Source organism: Ovis aries, chromosome 9 (assembly GCF_016772045.2).
Source record: "Ovis aries strain OAR_USU_Benz2616 breed Rambouillet chromosome 9, ARS-UI_Ramb_v3.0, whole genome shotgun sequence".
Lineage (NCBI taxonomy): Eukaryota > Metazoa > Chordata > Mammalia > Artiodactyla > Bovidae > Ovis > Ovis aries.
Window position 1 is genome coordinate 60186559 of NC_056062.1, and position 18111 is coordinate 60204669.

General features: G+C 42.1%; 1 protein-coding gene and 1 long non-coding RNA gene across 3 annotated transcripts in view; one reads left to right on the forward strand and one right to left on the reverse strand.

Moving 5' to 3' along the window:
- The window catches only part of LOC132657222 (uncharacterized), a 242252-nt gene that overhangs the window by 71779 nt on the left and 152362 nt on the right, over window positions 1-18111 (forward strand). For both annotated transcript variants that reach the window (XR_009595072.1, XR_009595071.1), the window contains exon 3: window positions 17450-17574. This is a non-coding gene — a long non-coding RNA (uncharacterized LOC132657222). The remainder of the gene's footprint in view (window positions 1-17449; window positions 17575-18111) is intronic.
- The window catches only part of SLC30A8 (solute carrier family 30 member 8), a 51284-nt gene continuing 41067 nt past the window's right edge, over window positions 7895-18111 (reverse strand). Inside the window, 1 exon segment of the mRNA XM_004011988.6 lies at window positions 7895-17653. Coding sequence (XP_004012037.2) covers window positions 17508-17653 — 146 coding nt within the window. The 3' untranslated portion in view covers window positions 7895-17507.

Sequence of the window (18111 nt, forward strand, 5' to 3'; positions counted from 1 at the left end):
TAAGGTCTGTGTTTAATTAATGCTACAGAGAGAAGTTCAAGAAGCTATGGGGGTGCAATATGGGGGAATCTACACCAGGCCTAATTGAGCTTCATTTAAATCAAGACCTGGCTGAAAATTTAGCCCCTTTTTTGTGAGAAAGAAGATAAGAATCTTCCAGGAGGGGAATAGAAAATGCCAAGTCCCTGAAGAAGGCTGAGATGAGTAGAAATGTGTCTGGAGTAAGAACAGAGGGAAAGAAGAGGTACCAGGTGAGGCTGGAGACGAGGGTCATGGAAGACATTGTCAACTGTAGTTTATCCTATGGTTGACAAAGGACTTTATTCTAAGAGCACTTTATATATGTTAACTCTGTGGGTGGAAATCTGATCTTCTGTCTTTTGTATTTGGGGAAGCTCATCCTTAGAAAATTTCAGTGAGAACTTGGATTTACACCAAAGCAGTCTGGCTCCAGAACCCAGCTGAACTGTTACTTGACGAGGCCTGTAATGATTAGCTTCGTGTTTCAGAGAAGAGTGCATGGGTAAGCATGTTCTATACATCAGTCATATCAGTTGGATATGTGAGTGAACAAGAGTAGACTCAGATTTCAAGAAGAAATTACTGTTCATCTATCTGCCTTGAGTACATAAAGCTAGAGGAGACCTTTTGACAAATGCAGCCATCCCTGGCCAAAGTACTTTCTGTGTCTATAAGACATTTTGCACTTAAGAGACTCTGCAGAAATAGGAGTAGTCCATATTTCAGCAACTTCCATTACTGTCATACACCTTCTCTGCATTTCCTGCCTTATAGCAAACCTTGGATCAATAAAATGTTCTATACTTAGTGAGGGTTTTCCCCTCTCACCTGCCCAACCATCCTGCGTTCTGCTTCTGCTATCACGGTCTAATAATTTTAATGTGAGCAGCACAAGATCAAACCCAGATCATGGGCCCTTGAGTGATTGTGAATCATTTAGCAGTGGCAAGCCCATCTTTAATGAAGGCTGGAAAGGATTGAAACTTTTGAGCTTTTCTTTTCCCCACATGAACTGTGCCATAGAGGAGTGATAATCATTCTGATAAGCAAATGTGCCTTTCCTGCAATTCTAGATAAAACTCCTCCCCACCCCAGTACCTGAGTATGAGAAATTGTAAATAAAAGCTAGTCATTTAATTTTGTTTTGTGTATTTTATATATATGATAAAGTTGAGACCCTATAGATACTCTATAGATGTAAATATATTTTAATTAAGCACTTCAAGCTATTGAAAATGACTGGTTTTCAAAGTGTATTTTTCAATAAGTAATACAGTCACTCAAAACAATTTTCCACCCATCTCACTGAAACATTATATATATTTATATCCAAATACATATATATATATATACCTATGTACATAAACAAAATTCTAGTTTCTCATTCTTTAAGTAGAAAAATTGAGGCCATATTCAAGATCAGCAAGTTATTTAGGTCATTCAGTGTTTTTAAGACATTTCATGTGTGGGTTGCATTTATAATTCTATAGCTAATGGCCCTCAGTAATATTGTGAGTATTATTCAACAGCTAATAAAATTTTCTCTGAAGCTGTATGGTCATCATCATCACCATTATGATCAGTACAATTGCCTTTTTCAAATGAGGCAGAATTCACTACTTCTCAGGGTAGTGGGTCCAGAAGACAGAATGCAAAAAAATATATAGATATAGATATAGATATAGATATAGATATAGATATATTTGGCATTACTTGACTTTCTTCACTTCTAGTCTACTCACCTCAATCCCACCTTGTTACCTCACCAAAAAATTTTGCTTCTTTAATGTTAAACAAGGGGATTGAAGGCCATCTCTCTCTCTCTCTCTCTCTTTTTTTTTTTGGCCACACTGTGCAGCATGTAGGATCATAGTTCCCCAACCAGGGATTGAACCTTCACCCTCTGCGGTGGAAGCACAGACTCTTACCCACTGGACAGCCAGGGAATTCCCTGAAGGCCTCCTCTTGACCCTCAAGTCAGTTTTCATGTTATTTATGTAGCTATAACGAGCTGGGGGAGGAGTATACAGTTTTAGAGCATGCATTTTGGAATATCACAAATATGAGCTTGAATTTGTTCTATTATGTATTAGCTTTGGGAAGTTCATTTATACCCTCTGAGCTATTTCCCATCTGTAACATGGAGGTTGGGCTTCCCAGGCAGATCAGCAGTAAAGAATCTGCCAACAGTGCTGGAGACCCAGGAGACTTGGGTTCAATCCCTGGGTCGGGAAGATTCCCTGGAGGAGGGCATGGCAACCCACTCCCATATTCTTGCCTGGAGAATCCGATGGACAGGGGAGCCTGGCACGCTATAGTCCATGGGGTTTCAAAGAGTCAGACACGACTGAAGCGACTGAACACACACACACACACAACGTGAAGGTTATCATACATACGTCATAAAATGTAGCTGAGAGTCAAATAAGAAAATTTATTTAATTTCTCAACCCAGTACCTGACACCTTGCCAGGCCCTATTAATGTTATTATCAACGTTATTGTCAACAACATATCACTATTGTGATTATCCTTTAGAAAATGTTAACCGTAGTCTCTCCTTCCAGCCATCAATTCAGTGTCTCCAGTCCTTTCTCCAAGACTTTGGAAGGGACATGCCAATTTCAGGCTGTTAGTGCGGACTCACTGAGCACTAAGATGGGGTGGCATTTGTGGGGCACAGAAGGAGGTGGGGGCAGCCTCTCTCGCTCTGAGTGAAGCTGGAACGTGAAGCTGGCTGGATGTGTGGCTGAGGGTAGCACAGCCAAAAAAGGCCATCTGGACCAGTGCAGACAGGGCTTTCAGGAAGCCTGTGGGGCCTCTGACTAAACCAAATTATTTGGCTTCTAATCAACTTAATGTTAAAATTCCCCAAGCCCTCCTGTCTGAGATGCTAATTCCTCCTAAAGAGGTGTGTGATGTACAGAAACCCACATCAATCAGGACGGTGATTTTTCTTCTGCCTCACTTCACTCCTGTCAGCTGGACTGATTCACTGGAAAGCAGAGATTTTCCTTTATAATAAAGCAAAACCCTAATTTGAATAAACACTGCTGCCAGACCCTCACTTTAAGAGCCTGAACACGTTTGGGGTGGGGAGGTGGTTTGTGGCTTTGTCACTCCAGTAATACTACTCATAGAATAGATGCCAGGTTCGTTTTCTTGTTAGGAAAGTGGTCAAGCTTTTTTGAGCCAACTGTACCTTCTGGAAGCACCCAGCCCTTGACTTCCAAACATTCTAAAAATTGTCTGAAGGTCAAGAGTATCCTGAATTCCAATGTAACATTAGTATAGAAGCTATCTCCTCCAACATGTTAATTAGTGGTAGATTTCTATTTTAAGTCACAGAATGCATCCTGTAATTACTTTCTTTACTTCATTACCTGCTTCAGCCAGATATATGGCATTCAGAGATGTCTAATTGTGTCAACATTCCCACAAGTTAATCAAGACCTTCCTTATTAGAACCAAGTATTATAAAGTTAGCCTCTGGTGCTGGGGTAGGGGGAATTTGAGATTAGACATTCTACCTCATTTTCCATTGCATCACCTTGAGTTCCCCAGATACAGGGCCGGGTATATAAAACTGCTCAGTCAATGTTTACTGAAATGATAACAACAGTTGCCACCGGAAGAATAATTTCTGAGTCTCCCAAGGAAGATTTCAGCAAGCAATTCTCTGCAACTCAGACAAGCAAATAGTATGTATGTGTGTGTTTTAGGTAGATTGAAGGTTGGAGAGGGGAGGCAGATACACTCTTGTGGAAAGAGATAAATCTATTATATAATCTCTACAATATAGTGCCTATAGTAATTGCTGCAGTTAGTAGTAATAATAATAGCTGCTGATTATATGATGATTTGGGGCTTTGATATGCAGATGATACCACCCTTATGGCAGAAAGTGAAGAACTAAAGAGCCTCTTGGCTGACTTTATTTTTTGGAGCTCCAAAATCACTGCAGATGGTGATTGCAACCATGAAATTAAAAGATGCTTGTTCCTTGGAAGGAAAGTTATGACCAACCTAGAGAGCATATTAAAAAGCAGAAATATTACTTTGCCAACAAAGGTCTGTCTAGTCAAGGCTATAGTTTTTCCAGTGGTCATGTATGGGTGTGAGAGTTGGACTATAACGAAAGCTGAGTGCAGAAAAATTGATGCTTTTGAACTGTGGTATTGGAGAAGACTCTTGAGAGTCCCTTGGACTACAAGGAGATCTAGCCAGTCCATCCTAAAGAAGATCGGTCCTGGGTGTTCATTGGAAGGACTGATGTTGAAGCTGAAACTCCAATACTTTGGCCACCTCATGCAAAGAGTTGACTCATTGGAAAAGACCTTGATGCTGGGAGGGATTGGGGGCAGGAGAAGGGAACGACAGAGGATGAGATGGTTGGATGTCATCACCGACTCAATGGACATGAGTTTGGGTAAACTCTGGGAGATGGTGATGGACAGGGAGGCCTGGCGTGCTGCCATCCATGGGGTCGCAAAGAGTCAGACAAGACTGAGCGACTGAACTGAACTGAACTTAGGACTTCATGCGTGGCACTAGTGGTAAAGAACCTGCCTGCTGGAGATGTAAGAGACATGAGTTCGATCCCTGGGTCAGGAAGATACCCTGGAGGAGGGCATGGCAACACACTCCAGTATTCTTGCCTGGAGAATTCCATGGACAGAGGAGCCTGGTGGGCTACAGTCCATAGGGTCGCAAAGAGTCAGACACGACTGAGTGACTTGGCATGCACGCATGCACGTGACGATATACAGTTCACCTATGATATCCCATTTGGTCTCCATAACAACTGAAGGGAGATTCTTATTCCCATCTTACTTGTGGGGAGATAGCACTCCAGAGTTAGCTGTAAATCATTTACAGAACACAATTGGCTCTGTTGACAGCTATCCCAGTTAACTTACTTCCACCTATTCCCGTCTGCTCCCTACACTCCCTTTCCTTAAGGGTGTGATCAGAGATCATGAGTCATTCCTGTGTTTTAGAAGCTGATGATGTGAACTTGGGCAAACTTTGGAAGATGGTGAGAGACAGAGAGGCCTGGAGTGCTGCAGTCATTGGGTCACAGAGTTGGACACAACTAGGCGACTGAACAACAACCTATTCCATAATTATTCATTTGACAAACTATCCTATGATTACTTAGATGCTAGGCATAATGATAGTTTCTAGGGGAAAATAAAAAGCTAAATAAAAAGCTACCATGGGCTTCCCTGGTAGCTCAGCTGCATTCCCTGCAATGCAGGAAACCCCAGTTCAATTCCTGGATTGGGAAGATCCACTGGAGAAGGGATAGACTACCCACTCCAGTATTCTTGGGCTTCTCTCGTGGCTCAGATGGTAATGAATCAATGAAGGAGACCTGGGTTCTATCCCTGGGTCAGGAAGATCTCCTGGAGATGGGAACATCTACCCACTCTAGTATTCTGACCTGGAGAATTCCATGGACAGAGGAGCCTGGTGGGCTATAGTCTCAGCTCAGTTCAGTCGCTCAGTCGTGTCTGACTCTTTGTGACTCCATGAATTGCAGCACGCCAGGCCTCCCTGTCCATCACCATCTCCTAGAGTTCACTCAAACTCATGTCCTTAGAGTTAGTGATGCCATCCAGCTATCTCATCCTCTGTCATCCCCTTCTCCTCCTGCTCCCAATCCCTCCCAGCATCAGAGTCTTTTCCAATGAGTCAACTCTTCCCATGAGGTGGCCAAAGTACTGGAGTTTAGCATCATTCCTCCCAAAGAAATCCCAGGGTTGATCTCCTTCAGAATGGACTGGTTGGATCTCCTTGCAGTCCAAGGGACTCTCAAGAGTCTTCTCCAACACCACACTTCAAAAGCATCAATTCTTCAGTGCTCAGCCTTTTTCACAGTCCAACTCTCACACCCATACATGACTACTGGAAAAACCATAGCCTTGACTAGATGTACCTTAGTCGGCAAAGTAATGTCTCTGCTTTTGAATATGCTATCTAGGTTGGTGATAACTTTTCTTCCAAGGAGTAAGCGTCTTTTAATTTCATGGCTGCAGTCACCATCTGCAGTGATTTTGGAACCCAAAAAAATAAAGTCTGCCACTGTTTCCACTGTTTCCCATCTATTTCCCATGAAGTGATGGGACCATTATAAGTGATGGGTTATAGTCTATTGGGTCACAAAGAGTAACTTTCATTTTAATATAAAGATAATTGCTTTTAAGGGACTCAAAATCTAATTGGGAAAGTCATAATTGTGAATAAATATTTTTGTGGAATGTGATAAGTGCCTACAAACTGTCAAACAAGCAAGGAAGGTAGATGAACTAACTTTCTGAGAGAATAAGGCAGAAAAACATCAGAGTCAATCTTTGGCAAGACTCTGGAGGATGAATAGGAGATTTTGTTGTTTTGGTTTTCTTCCAGTTTTATTGAGATATAATTGACATATAATATTTTTAAGTTTAGGGTGTATAACATAATGACTTAACATATGTACATGTTGAAAAATGATTACCACAATAATTTAGTTAATCTCAATCATCTCACATAGTCACTTTTTTTTTCTTATAACGAAAACTTTAAAGAGCTACTCTTTCAGCAACTTTCAAATGTATAATACATTATTGTTACATATAGTCAACCTGCTGCTGCTGCTAAGTCACGTCAGTTGTGTCCGACTCTGTGCAATCCCATACACGGCAGCCCACCAGGCTCCCCCGTCCCAGGGATTCTCCAGGCAAGAACACTGGAGTGGGCTGCCATTTCCTTCTCCAATGCATGAAAGTGAAAAGTGAAAAGGAAGTCACTCAGTTGTATCCGACTCTTTGCGACCGCATGGACCACAGCCTACCAGGCTCCTCTGATTTTCCAGGCAAGAGTACTGGAGTGGGGTGCCATCGCCTTCTCCGATAGTCACCCTATTGTACATTATATCCCCAGAACTTGTTTGTTGTATAACTAGAAATCTGTAGAATATGAGTTTTTTAGGAAGAGAAAAAGGGGAGGGAGGGCATGTCAGGAAGGGAAATGAGCCAAAGCCCAGAGCTATGAACTGTGATGCCGGCTCATGAACAGGTGAGATGCTCAGTGTGTTACAAGTACAGAATACTTGAGAACAGTGATAATAGATGAAACTGGAAGGTGAAATCAGACCAGACAACCTCAACTGAGCAGTCTAGTTTTTAACCCTGTGTGAGATGAATATATTCAGAATGTAGTTTCTTAAAAGGCAATAAGTTTTGTAAATAATAAACTTCACAGTTTCTTCTCTGGAGAAAGACCAGGTTGTCCCAGATCAGGTATGGATAGGATGTGGGCCTTGAAGTCAATGGTGGGGATTGTATGGGTACTATGACTTTTCCTTGGTGGTTGCATGGAGAAAGGGGACAGCTCCTACAGACCCAGAAAAGGAACTCATGCCTTAAAATGCACACACACACACACACAGTAAGCTAAACACCACACTCAAGGAACTACAACCCATAACCAGCGTCAGGAGGGTCATTAGATGCAGGTGGGAGCCAGGTTGACTAGATGACTAGTGAACCTGCATGCTCCTGAGATGGATCTCCCCTTTGGAGCTTTTGTGCTGTCTGCCTTGAGCACCATTTAAATAAGACGATAATAAAATAAAGGCTTCCCTGGTGGTGCTAGTGGTAAGAAAACACACTTGCCAACGCAGAAGACATGAGGGACACAGGTTTGAGCCCTAGGTCAGGAAGATTCCCTGGAGGAGGGTATGGCAACCCATTCCAGTATTCTTGCCTGGAGAATCCCATGGACAGAGGAGCCTGGTGGGCTACAGTCCACGGGGTCACAAATAGTCAGACACGACTGAAGTGACTTAGCATGCACATACACACGTAATAAAATAAACCCATACTTGGTTTTACTTTTCCCTGTTTCATTTTATTTTCACTTTTAAGGCATATCTGTGTCTGTGTGTGTTTGTGTTTTAAAAAACAAAGCATTTCTTTACAAGGGATTTTTTGATACTTGGTAAATCTTTGATGAATTTGGTTGAAAATGTATTTTGCCAAAACAACAAAGCTGCAGAATTGTGGCAAACCACGTTTCTGCTCAGACGGTAAAGAATCTGCTTGGAATTCAGGAGACCTGGGTTTGATCCCTGCGTTGGGAAGATCCCCTTGAGGAGGGCATGGCAACCCACTCCAATATTCTTGCTTGGAGAACCCCATTGGTAGAAGAGCCTGGCCAGCTACAGTCCACAGGGTCACAAAGAGTCGGGCACGACTGAGCGACTAAGCACAGCACACACGGCAAGTTTCTGCTGTAATTCCTCCTTCCATTCAATGGAGGTCTTCCCTTTGACTAAACTTCCAACTTTTCTCCCTGCGGTATACAAGGCTCTGTCCAGCTGAGCCCAGTGTGTCCCTCTTCCCCTGGCCTTATTTTCTTTTCTTCAGACATGCCCAGTTCTTCCTGCCTCATGCCTTCACACATGCTGCCTCCCCCTCCCTCCACCATTGTGCATGACTGGCTCCTTCCTAACATCCGGGCTCAGCCCAAATGTCATCTACTCGTAAAGGACCTACATGATCACCCTGTGTAGATATCCCACACCAGTCAGTACCATATCATCTGCTTTCATTTTCTTCTTACCACTTGGAACCATCTGAAAATGTCTTATTTACATCTTTATTTCTTTATTGTCCATATCGCCTACTAGAATATGGGTACCATCATCATCCCTGGATGCTCATGTCTACCACAGAGCCTGGTGCATACTAACCATTAAGATCTCATTAAATAAACAAGTAGATTAAATAGCAAAATCAATTTTAGGGTAACTTAAATTGTGCCCTACCCTGGCATTAGTATTAAAATGCTCCAATTTCTATTGATTTTGCTAGTAATGGAGGGAAATGGCCATCTGTTACTATACTTGCATCACGTTATTTCAGTGTCCTCCATCCAAGATATGTGTAACTTATGAATCATTTTACTCTATTATCCTCAACCTCTTACCCTTCTGTCTACTGTATCCCATTCTCCATCCCATGTCCCCACTTTCCCAGTTTATTCTATTTTTGTGCACAATAGGAGAGGAATTTACACTTATTATCTGGGCTAGTGACCTAGCAAACTAGACACTATGCTAAGCATTTTGTATGCATGATCTCAATGCAGTTTACTTTAAACACCTTCCAAATTTTGCCAGGTCCTACAAATTTGCATTATAATCACCTTCGGGGTTATATCCAAAACAGTTATTGCCCAAACCTATGTCAAACGTTTTTCCCTATGTTTTCTTCAAGTAGTTGTATAATTCTTGATCTTTCCTCTAAATCGTTAATCCATTTTGAGTTGATTTTGTACACAGTGTGAGATGAAGATACAATTTCATTTTTCTGCACATGGATCTCCAGTTTTCCCAATATCATTGATAAAAGAGACTATACATTCCAAATTGCGTGTTCTTGGTACCTTAATGGAGATCAGTTGGCCATAAATGCATGGCTGTATTCTGGGGCCTTTATTCTGTGGTGTTGGTCTATAGTTTGTTTTTATGCCAGTACCATATTGTTGATTCCTGTTGTTTTGTGATGTGTTTTGAAATCAGGAAGTATAATGCCTACAGTTTTGTTTTGCTCAAGATTGTGATTCATTTTTTCAAGGTCTTTTGTGGCTCAGTATGAATTTTAGAATTTTTTCCTATTTCTGTGATAAGCTGAAATCGAATTTTGATAGGAATTACATTAAATCTGTAGATAATTTTGAATAATATAGATATTTTAACAGTATTCTTCCAATCTATGAACACATGATATGTTACCATTTATCTGTGGTAAATGGTATCTTCTTCAGTTTCTTTCATCAGTATCTTATGGTTTTCAATGTACAGATTTTTTTTACCTCCCTAGATAGATTTATTACTAAGTATTTCATTCTTATATATTCCAGCACTAACATTCCAAGCTTATCTAATCCTCAAGTCATTGCCCAGTAATTTCTATTGTACAATGAGAAGCACTGATATCTCAGTAATTGGAGAGAGAAATGAAGTGAAATATTTTAGAGCCATCAGTAAAATTTCATTAGGAAATGGGACTGATTTCATGATTTGATTGCACCTGAGCAATGCCTCTATAAAATACATTTTTTTAAGGAAAAATGCAGATATGTTTACTTCTCAGAGTTGATGTCTAACATATGAGTATTAAGATGATTTTGAGGACCTCTGAGGTTTATTCAGTCATTTCTTAATCTTCAATATAAAAAAAGTCTTCTAGACTATGTATCTAAGCAATATTATACTCCCTTACACTATGCCTGGTGTGTTCAATCAATAAATATTAGTAAAATCAGTTGAAAAATGGATTACATGAGTTAATAAATTAATGAAAAGTTTCAGGGTGGAATTAGAAGTTTTCTTTAAAATCTGTGTACCGAAGTATATATTGTGCAAATGTTTATACTGACATAAAACACCATCCATAGTTGGGGTATAAATGGTAAAGTCAAGGGTGTTTAAAAGCTATCAAAATAATATTAATTATGATAATAAGAAGAAAAATAATTGCCTCCCTCAGAATTTTCTCTTTAGTCAACATTAAAGTTGATCTCATCTCAAGATGCTGAAAAATCTTCTCCATGGTTTTCTGTTTATAAAGGAAAGGTGATTGAAAGGAAAAAGAATCTGCTTCTTACTTATGAATTCAGGGCTTACTGAGCCAGGGAAATCTGAACTGTCCTTTCCTCATCCAAATTCATATAAGGTGCTGAACTCTATGAGACAGTAGAAACCAGAAAAGGAGGCTTCATCTTTCTGGGCTATTAATTATTCATAGAACATATTCTGCTAATGAAATGTCAACACAGGGTACTCATATTTTTCTGGCTGTGGATTCTGCCATGTCAGAGACACATTTGGAGTGGAGAGTGGGACAGTAAAAGAAATTATTGTTGATGAATCCCATGTTCAAGCCAAAGAAAATCCCCTATTTGTCACTGCAAAAAATAGGAGGGGATGGAAAAGAAACAGGGCGTTAGTTGATAAAGTTCCTACTGAATTCCATTTGAAAAATGCCTTTCAACTTCAAACAAAACCCCCAAATCACTTCTGATGCTGATTTTATTGTACAGATTAACTCACCATGCTTCACAATATCTTCAGTATAGCTGGCACCCTTGCTTCTGTAATAACCCCAAACACTCTGAAACTCTACAGGTCTAGGGACATAACATTTGATGGTGCCATCGGATGGTGTACATGGATCACGTGGTTTTAATGGCTGCAAATAGGACAATTATGTTTTCAGCAAATGGGCACCCCTTTGAGGAAAGGAAATGTAGGGCAACTATATTGATAGGTTGTCTCCTGGGGCTTTCTTAACACAGCTGAAAAGGGTGCAATTCAGCTTGACATCTCTCAGCACTTCCTGGCCTTTATGGCTGAAGAAGCTCAAGTGTGTTTCAGTTTTTAACAACTGTCAAGGGCTACCATAGATTCTGACCACCAATGTCTAACCCCTACTAGGGATTCATAGCAATGACCAGCATTGTTCATAAATGCCTCTGATCCTTAGATCACCTTTGATCTCTCTTAGACCAATCCGCTCCTCAAATGTGTTCTTCCCTCCATTAAAAGACTGAGAGTGGACATTTATGTCCTCTCAATACAGTCCTGATTGTTGTCACAATAAATATTTTCTGTCATGATTTTAGTGATCAAAAGATGACGACTTAATCCAAACTCTCTTTTTCCTCATTTTGTCTTAAACATACATTAACATTTTAAAATAGAATTTAAACAGGTGCCCAGTAACAGAATGACAAGCGTTAAGTGTGAAATCTGAAAGTTAGGAAACTGAACCACATATGGTCACCTTTTTTTTCCCCTTAACATCCGCCTGCGCTGGACTGTTAAGTGGTTTCATCACTGTCAGGCCAGGCAGGACTTGTAAAACTGGGGATGTGGGTGTTCAAAGACAACATTTGCTTGGTGCCTTTAATGATTTCTGTAATTAGTCATTTAAGCAGATTGCCCTGTGATCCCAAACAGGGAATACAGGGAGATGAGCTGAGAAAATCATTTCCTGAAGGTACTTGAAAGCTAATTATGGAAAATGAGGTCTGTCTCTTTGCAGGGTTCTCTGGGTCCCATTTCATTGGGTGGGGATGGTGCTGGAGAGCAACATTCTCCAAGAATCTATAAAATGTGTATGCCCAGGTGCATTTTTTTTTTTTTTGATACTAGAGTGCTAAAAGCCTTTGTTGGCTTTCAAAATTTAACAGGTAAATATGTAAAATAGATGACCACTGCATGTTCAAGGCATTAAGCAGGGCATCCAAAGCTGGTCCTCTGGGACAACCCAGAGGGATGGGGTGGGGAAGGAGGTGGAAAGGGGGTTCAGGATGGGGAGACACCTGTACACCCGTGGCTGATTCATGTCAATGCATGGTGAAAACCACCACAACACTGTAAAATAATTAGCCTCCAATCAAAATTAATTAATTTAAAAAAATTTAACAGGTAAGTAAATGATCCAAATACGGCAATGACAATGTAGAGACCAGCAGGAAGAAATGCACTTAGCAAGAGCAAGTCTCAACTCCATGAGAGAAAGAAACACCAAAAAACCAAGGAAGTGACATTTCATAGCAACAGGGTACAAGATCTGGTCGGGGGAGGGGTCCTGTGACTGCCTTCATGGAAGTGGACAATTCAACAGTGCTAATAAATGCACTCAGAATGCCTCATTCAGCTTTTACTTCAAAGATAAAAGTAGAAGTTTTCAGAGCATGTCAGAAAGGGACTTAACTATTTTAATGATTCCAGGACTCCCTTACTAGGTAACGCTCTTTCAGATAAGCCTTTATCTCAGCAAGCCTCAATCGCTCCCTGTGAGAGAAAGGGCTGTTTAATCCTCACCAATAATTTGGCCATTCTCTTGTGGGGGTGTGTTGATGACTCAAAACCTTTTAAAAGTTGGCACGATATGAATCTCTGTGACACATACATACCGACTCACTTTGTATATAACAACAGTACATGTCCTTCAGCATTCCCATTTTCCATCTGTAACCAAATATATGGAACACATACATTTCTTTTCTGGGCCTTGACGGAGCCCTAGATAAATTTTGACCAGATACTGGAGAACAGTGAAACATAGTATAAAGATGGAGGGTGGCAGTGGACTTGGCTTGATTTTAGTATTCTGCAGAATAAAGCCTGTTGCTTTGAAAGATATGAAAGATCATTAATGTTTCAGTAGCCAGAGAAAATACCATGCCACAAAGTAAAGAATTCTACTGCACTATTGCAGTCAGTTCAGTGGCCTGGAGGTCCAACCATGCCAGGGAAGGGGGGCAGAGAGACCTTGGGCATTGATGCCTGGCACATGAAATCCCTTGGTGGTAGCTGCTCTTTCATCTCAAATCCTTAAAAACCCCACTTCAGGTTGTCTTGACTTTAACACAAACACATCTACCATCCAGAATTTTCAATCTAGTTGACTAAAGAAGGAGAATTTCAGGGAAAGAGCAGAAATGGCTGGGAGCAATGAGGCGCTGCCTTTGGTTGACATACAAGTCCATCTCCCTTGGGGTGACCTGGCATTCGATGTATTTCTGACATCAAAAACACAATTTCAGAGAAAAGCAGAGCAGACACTGCCCCTAGAACTTGTGTGTTTGCCAGGTCGTCTGTCCGTGAGAGCTCCGTCCAGTACAAAGTATGGAAAAGCAAAACCACACGGCAGCCCTTGAGACAGGAGACTGAATTGGCATGAACCATTCTTTCTGTTTCGAGAGCCAGCTGAGGCAGAAGCCACTAGGAACCCCAGCACCTCTCGTTCTGGTTGCCTAAGCTTGTTTCCCAAGGTGGGGGACATGCCTGGCCGTCTCCACGGAGCAGGGCGAACCCTCAGCAGAATGCTAAGTAGGTCCTTTGGCGGTGTGGATTGATTTGCAGAGATGGCACACGTGTGACCTCCTCAGTCAAAGTTAATGTTTCCTTGGCCCTCAGAATTTCAGAAAAACACAAACGTAAATAAAAAATAATGACAAGGCCCCAGAGTCATTGCCTCAGCAATTATTAATGCCTGCCAGGTTTCTAGCACCCTGCTAGACGCTGACAATGTCAGAAAAATCATCAAAAGCAGAACTCCTGTTCTCTTCAATGTTAATAATGATAAAGCACCAAAAATTACATTTTTAAACATCACAGAGTTGATCGTTTTCTTTGCCACATATATTTCTGCTTTTCAAATTAAAAACTAGCAGGAAAACACATGCATGATTTACACATAGCTTTCTCTGTCTAGAAGAGCTTTTTCTTCATCTGCCTCGAGAGCCTTCCTATATCATTCAAACTCCAGTGTGGCTGTCAGCTTAATGACGTGAAGTCTCAGTCTTCAAGCCCACAATCCTCACCACTCTGTGCTCCCTTCCTACCCCATCCACATGGTCGCAACTTTAGATATCATTGAAGGTCCCTGGGTGTGTGTCTGAATCCCCCACTTAGTGACCTCCTTTGGCTGAGGCTCTTCTAGACTCTGTCTGTTCTTTAGAATCATCTCCGGGTATGTTAAAACATACAGAAGTTCAAGTTCCAAACCAGACCCATTGAGGCCTGCACATCTTTACTTTATGATACTCTCTACAGGTGAAAGACATGCAGAGGATAATAGCAGAATACAAATCAAAGTTCCACATCCTTAAAATCTGAAGCAGGACCCAGTAACCCAGTAAAGTGCCTCCCGCTTTAGAACACACTGCTCCAGCTGGAAGCTGAAGTGAGACTTCCCTTTCTTTTCTACTGCTTAAATCTGAATCTTGAAACCAGCACATTCAGTTCTCCCTGGGCTAGGGAGGAGAGATGGATAGCCAGATTTGCACAGAAGGCCTTGGCCTGACTCACCTACTCAGCTCTCTGCTCAGAGGGGTTGGAAAAGGGAAACAAAAATAAAGGAGAGAAGCATGACTGGCCTGGAACAAGGAGACGCTTTTGTCTGGGTTTATCTGCCGAGAAAGCAAGGAGAGAAAAAAATGCGATTGTGTGTCTGTGGCTGTAGGCACAGGAACCCTGTCTAGGAGAAAATCACAGCCCAAACAATGTTCTCGCCTCAGACAAGTCATATTGAATACTCCTGTCCCCTTGTTGGAGAGTCTGGAACGTGCACAGAAGTGGACCTGGCATGTAAGGAGCAGCCTCAGATTACTTCCTCTTATCCCACTGACTTCTGGTCAAAAGGCACTTTTCAGTTCATTTGAGTTCAGTCACTCAGTCGTGTCTGACTCTTTGCGACCCCATGAACACGCCAGGCCTCCCTGTTTATCACCAATTCCTGGAGTTCACTCAGACTCACGTCCATTGAGTTTTAGCAGTGCCTAAAAGTGCCACTTCTGAGTCATCCTGAGTGCCAAGACCTCCATGCCCCAATCAACTGCCATTTTCCCTTTTAGTCTGTGTGTGTGTGTGTGTGTGTGTGTGTGTTAGAGAGTGCTTGCAGTAATTAGTGGGTAGAGCCCAGGGTTGCTGCTCAACCTCCTATGATGCACAAGAATAACTTTGTGCCATTGTGTTGTAACAGTCCAATCACAACAAAGAATGATCCAACCCCAAATAATGATTCCACGATGGTTGAGAAACCCTGGATTGAGAAGAATATCTATGGAGCACTCAATTTTTACCACACAAAGAACCTTGTTCTTTACATTTTTACCCTACATAGTTCTAACAGAAACCCACTGATGAAAATATAATTCCCATTTTCAGATGAGGAATCTGAAGCTCAGAGAGATGGAATGGCAGTGGAAGGTCACAGATCTGGAAGGCCGCGGAAGAGACCGACCAGATTTCTCATTCCTTCTAACGTTCATTCCTTACCACAGAGCCCCCCGTTTCCACTGCCTCACTCCTCTGTCCCTTTCATGTCCCACGTCACTGGCATGACTCAGGGTCTCCAGGGTTGAGTTTGGCCTACAACCACTTCCAGTACTTTAGGTTTCCTCTTTCTTTAGCAGACTCCTGTGTGGACACAGTACACGTGCCGCCTAAGACAGGATGTATTACAGAAGCACCTGTCAGGCCTTTACTTTTAAACACAGCAGTTTGTTCATCTCATTCCTCTGAGGAACGTAGGCTCCTCTTTTGCAGGCACTTCTGAAATAATGGCTGATTGTCAACATGGATTACTTGATCAAAAAGAAACAGCCCCCCCACCCAATATAAAGCAAAAGTGTTCAAAGAGAAAGCATAGATGGGATTTTGGTCAAAATAGATCTGGTTTCGGCTACTTTCTTACTTGGACTTGCTTGTTTGTCCTGCCTTTTTTTAAACTCTTTTAGCCATGCCACGTGGTGTGTGGCATCTTAGTTCCCTGGCCAGGGATTGAACCCTTGCCCCCTACATTGGGAGCACAAAGTCTTAACCACTGAACCACCAGGAAAGTCCCTCTCCACCTTCTGGTCCTTCATATTCTTTAACTCACTCTTAGTACATTCTAGCCACAAGGACCTTCCCCAATTCCTCAAATGCACCCACTTCTTTCCTCAGGGTGTCCCCTGTTTCTCTTGCTTCTTCTGGAATGTGCTTCCTTCTACAGTGCATTTGGCTATCACCTACCTCTTCATTCAAGTCTCAACTTAGATGCCATTTCTTCAGAGACGCCCTCCATTGACTTCCCCAACCTCAATCAGCCCCTCTTCTTTCATATCACTTGCTGCTATTTGTAGTATATTCTTGGTGGTGTTTATTAGTATAACGCCTGTCTCTTCCCAAAGGGAAAGAGTTCTGTGAGGGCAAAGGGCATGTCAGCTTGGTTTACCAATGCTCTGCCCATAGCCTGTGTTGAAAAAGGTTTTAAAATGAAAGAATAAATGACATTGATTGATTCACTTAATCTTTATGGCTTTATCTATACAATGATCATATTAATTTCAACTTTTAAAAAGTCATTAGAATGAAATAAGGGGACATATCGAAAGAGCCATGCATGCATACTTGTGTGCTTGGTCATGTTCGGCTCTTGCAATCCCATGGACTGTAGCCTGCTAAGCTCTTCTGTCCACAGGATTCTTTAGCAAGAATACTGGGCCTCCAAATTAGCTTTTACCCCTGACTCAGCTCTCCTTACTTTTGCTTTTCATGTTTTGGAAAAATTTTTGTGACTCTTTCCTTGCCACTGATTCCTGGTAAGACTCCTTCCTGAGTTCAGCTTTGCCCACTCAGCCTCGGGATGCGTTACTGAAGGGAGGTGAACTTTCTATTACCTGCGGTTACAAACAGCTGTTATTTCAGCCCCAGTCAGGAATAATCTATACATACATTCCTAGAATGAACACAGCTCCCGATGGGTGGAGAATCCAATTGACTGATGAATCTAAGCACGATTTCATTTATGGGGGATGGAGCTACAGTGTGCATCGTACTGTATCATGAGTTTCTCAGACTTCTTCTGTTGGTTTCTTAGAAACTGTGGAGCAGCACGCAGTGGCCTGTCAAACCTGGGGAGCTGGCAGAGCAACTGGCTAGTCCTGAGGGTCTTCGCATAAAAGGCAGGCGGGGTCCTGGTCGGCTGGCAGCTCCATCTGAATGGTGAGTGAGTGCACAGGAAAGCGACTGCTGAGGACTTTTGCAATTTCTCTCCGAACCCCCTGGCTCTCCCGGCTGGCGGCTGTTGATAAAGAACTGAGAGAGATTGGCACTGATTGCACACACAGGGCGACGGCTCATCTCCAGCTTCAAGTACTTGTCTCTGCTGCTGGGGTAGGGCACAGGCAGTGCAGTCGAAAGGAGCCGTGATGGCCCTGACAATCAGCTACTCTTACACAGACATGCCTGCAAAGCACCCTGTCACTATGCGAACTTCCTGCCCACAGTTAGTTCTCTCTGGGGTCTGGTGTCCCTAGGGGCTGAGTGTGACAGAGGAGATAAGCCATGAAAAAGTCAAGTCAGAACTACTATTTCTTATACAGCCCTGCTCACTGGCTCCCTGGGTTCTCTGAGTTTTCACCCTTATATATAATCACAATTTATCTCAAGGATGGTGACAAGAGCCAGCAAACATTTAGAGCAGCAGCCCTCTCTGCCGTCTTTTTCTCTTTTCCCAAAAGGTATCAGGAGGCTGTGAAG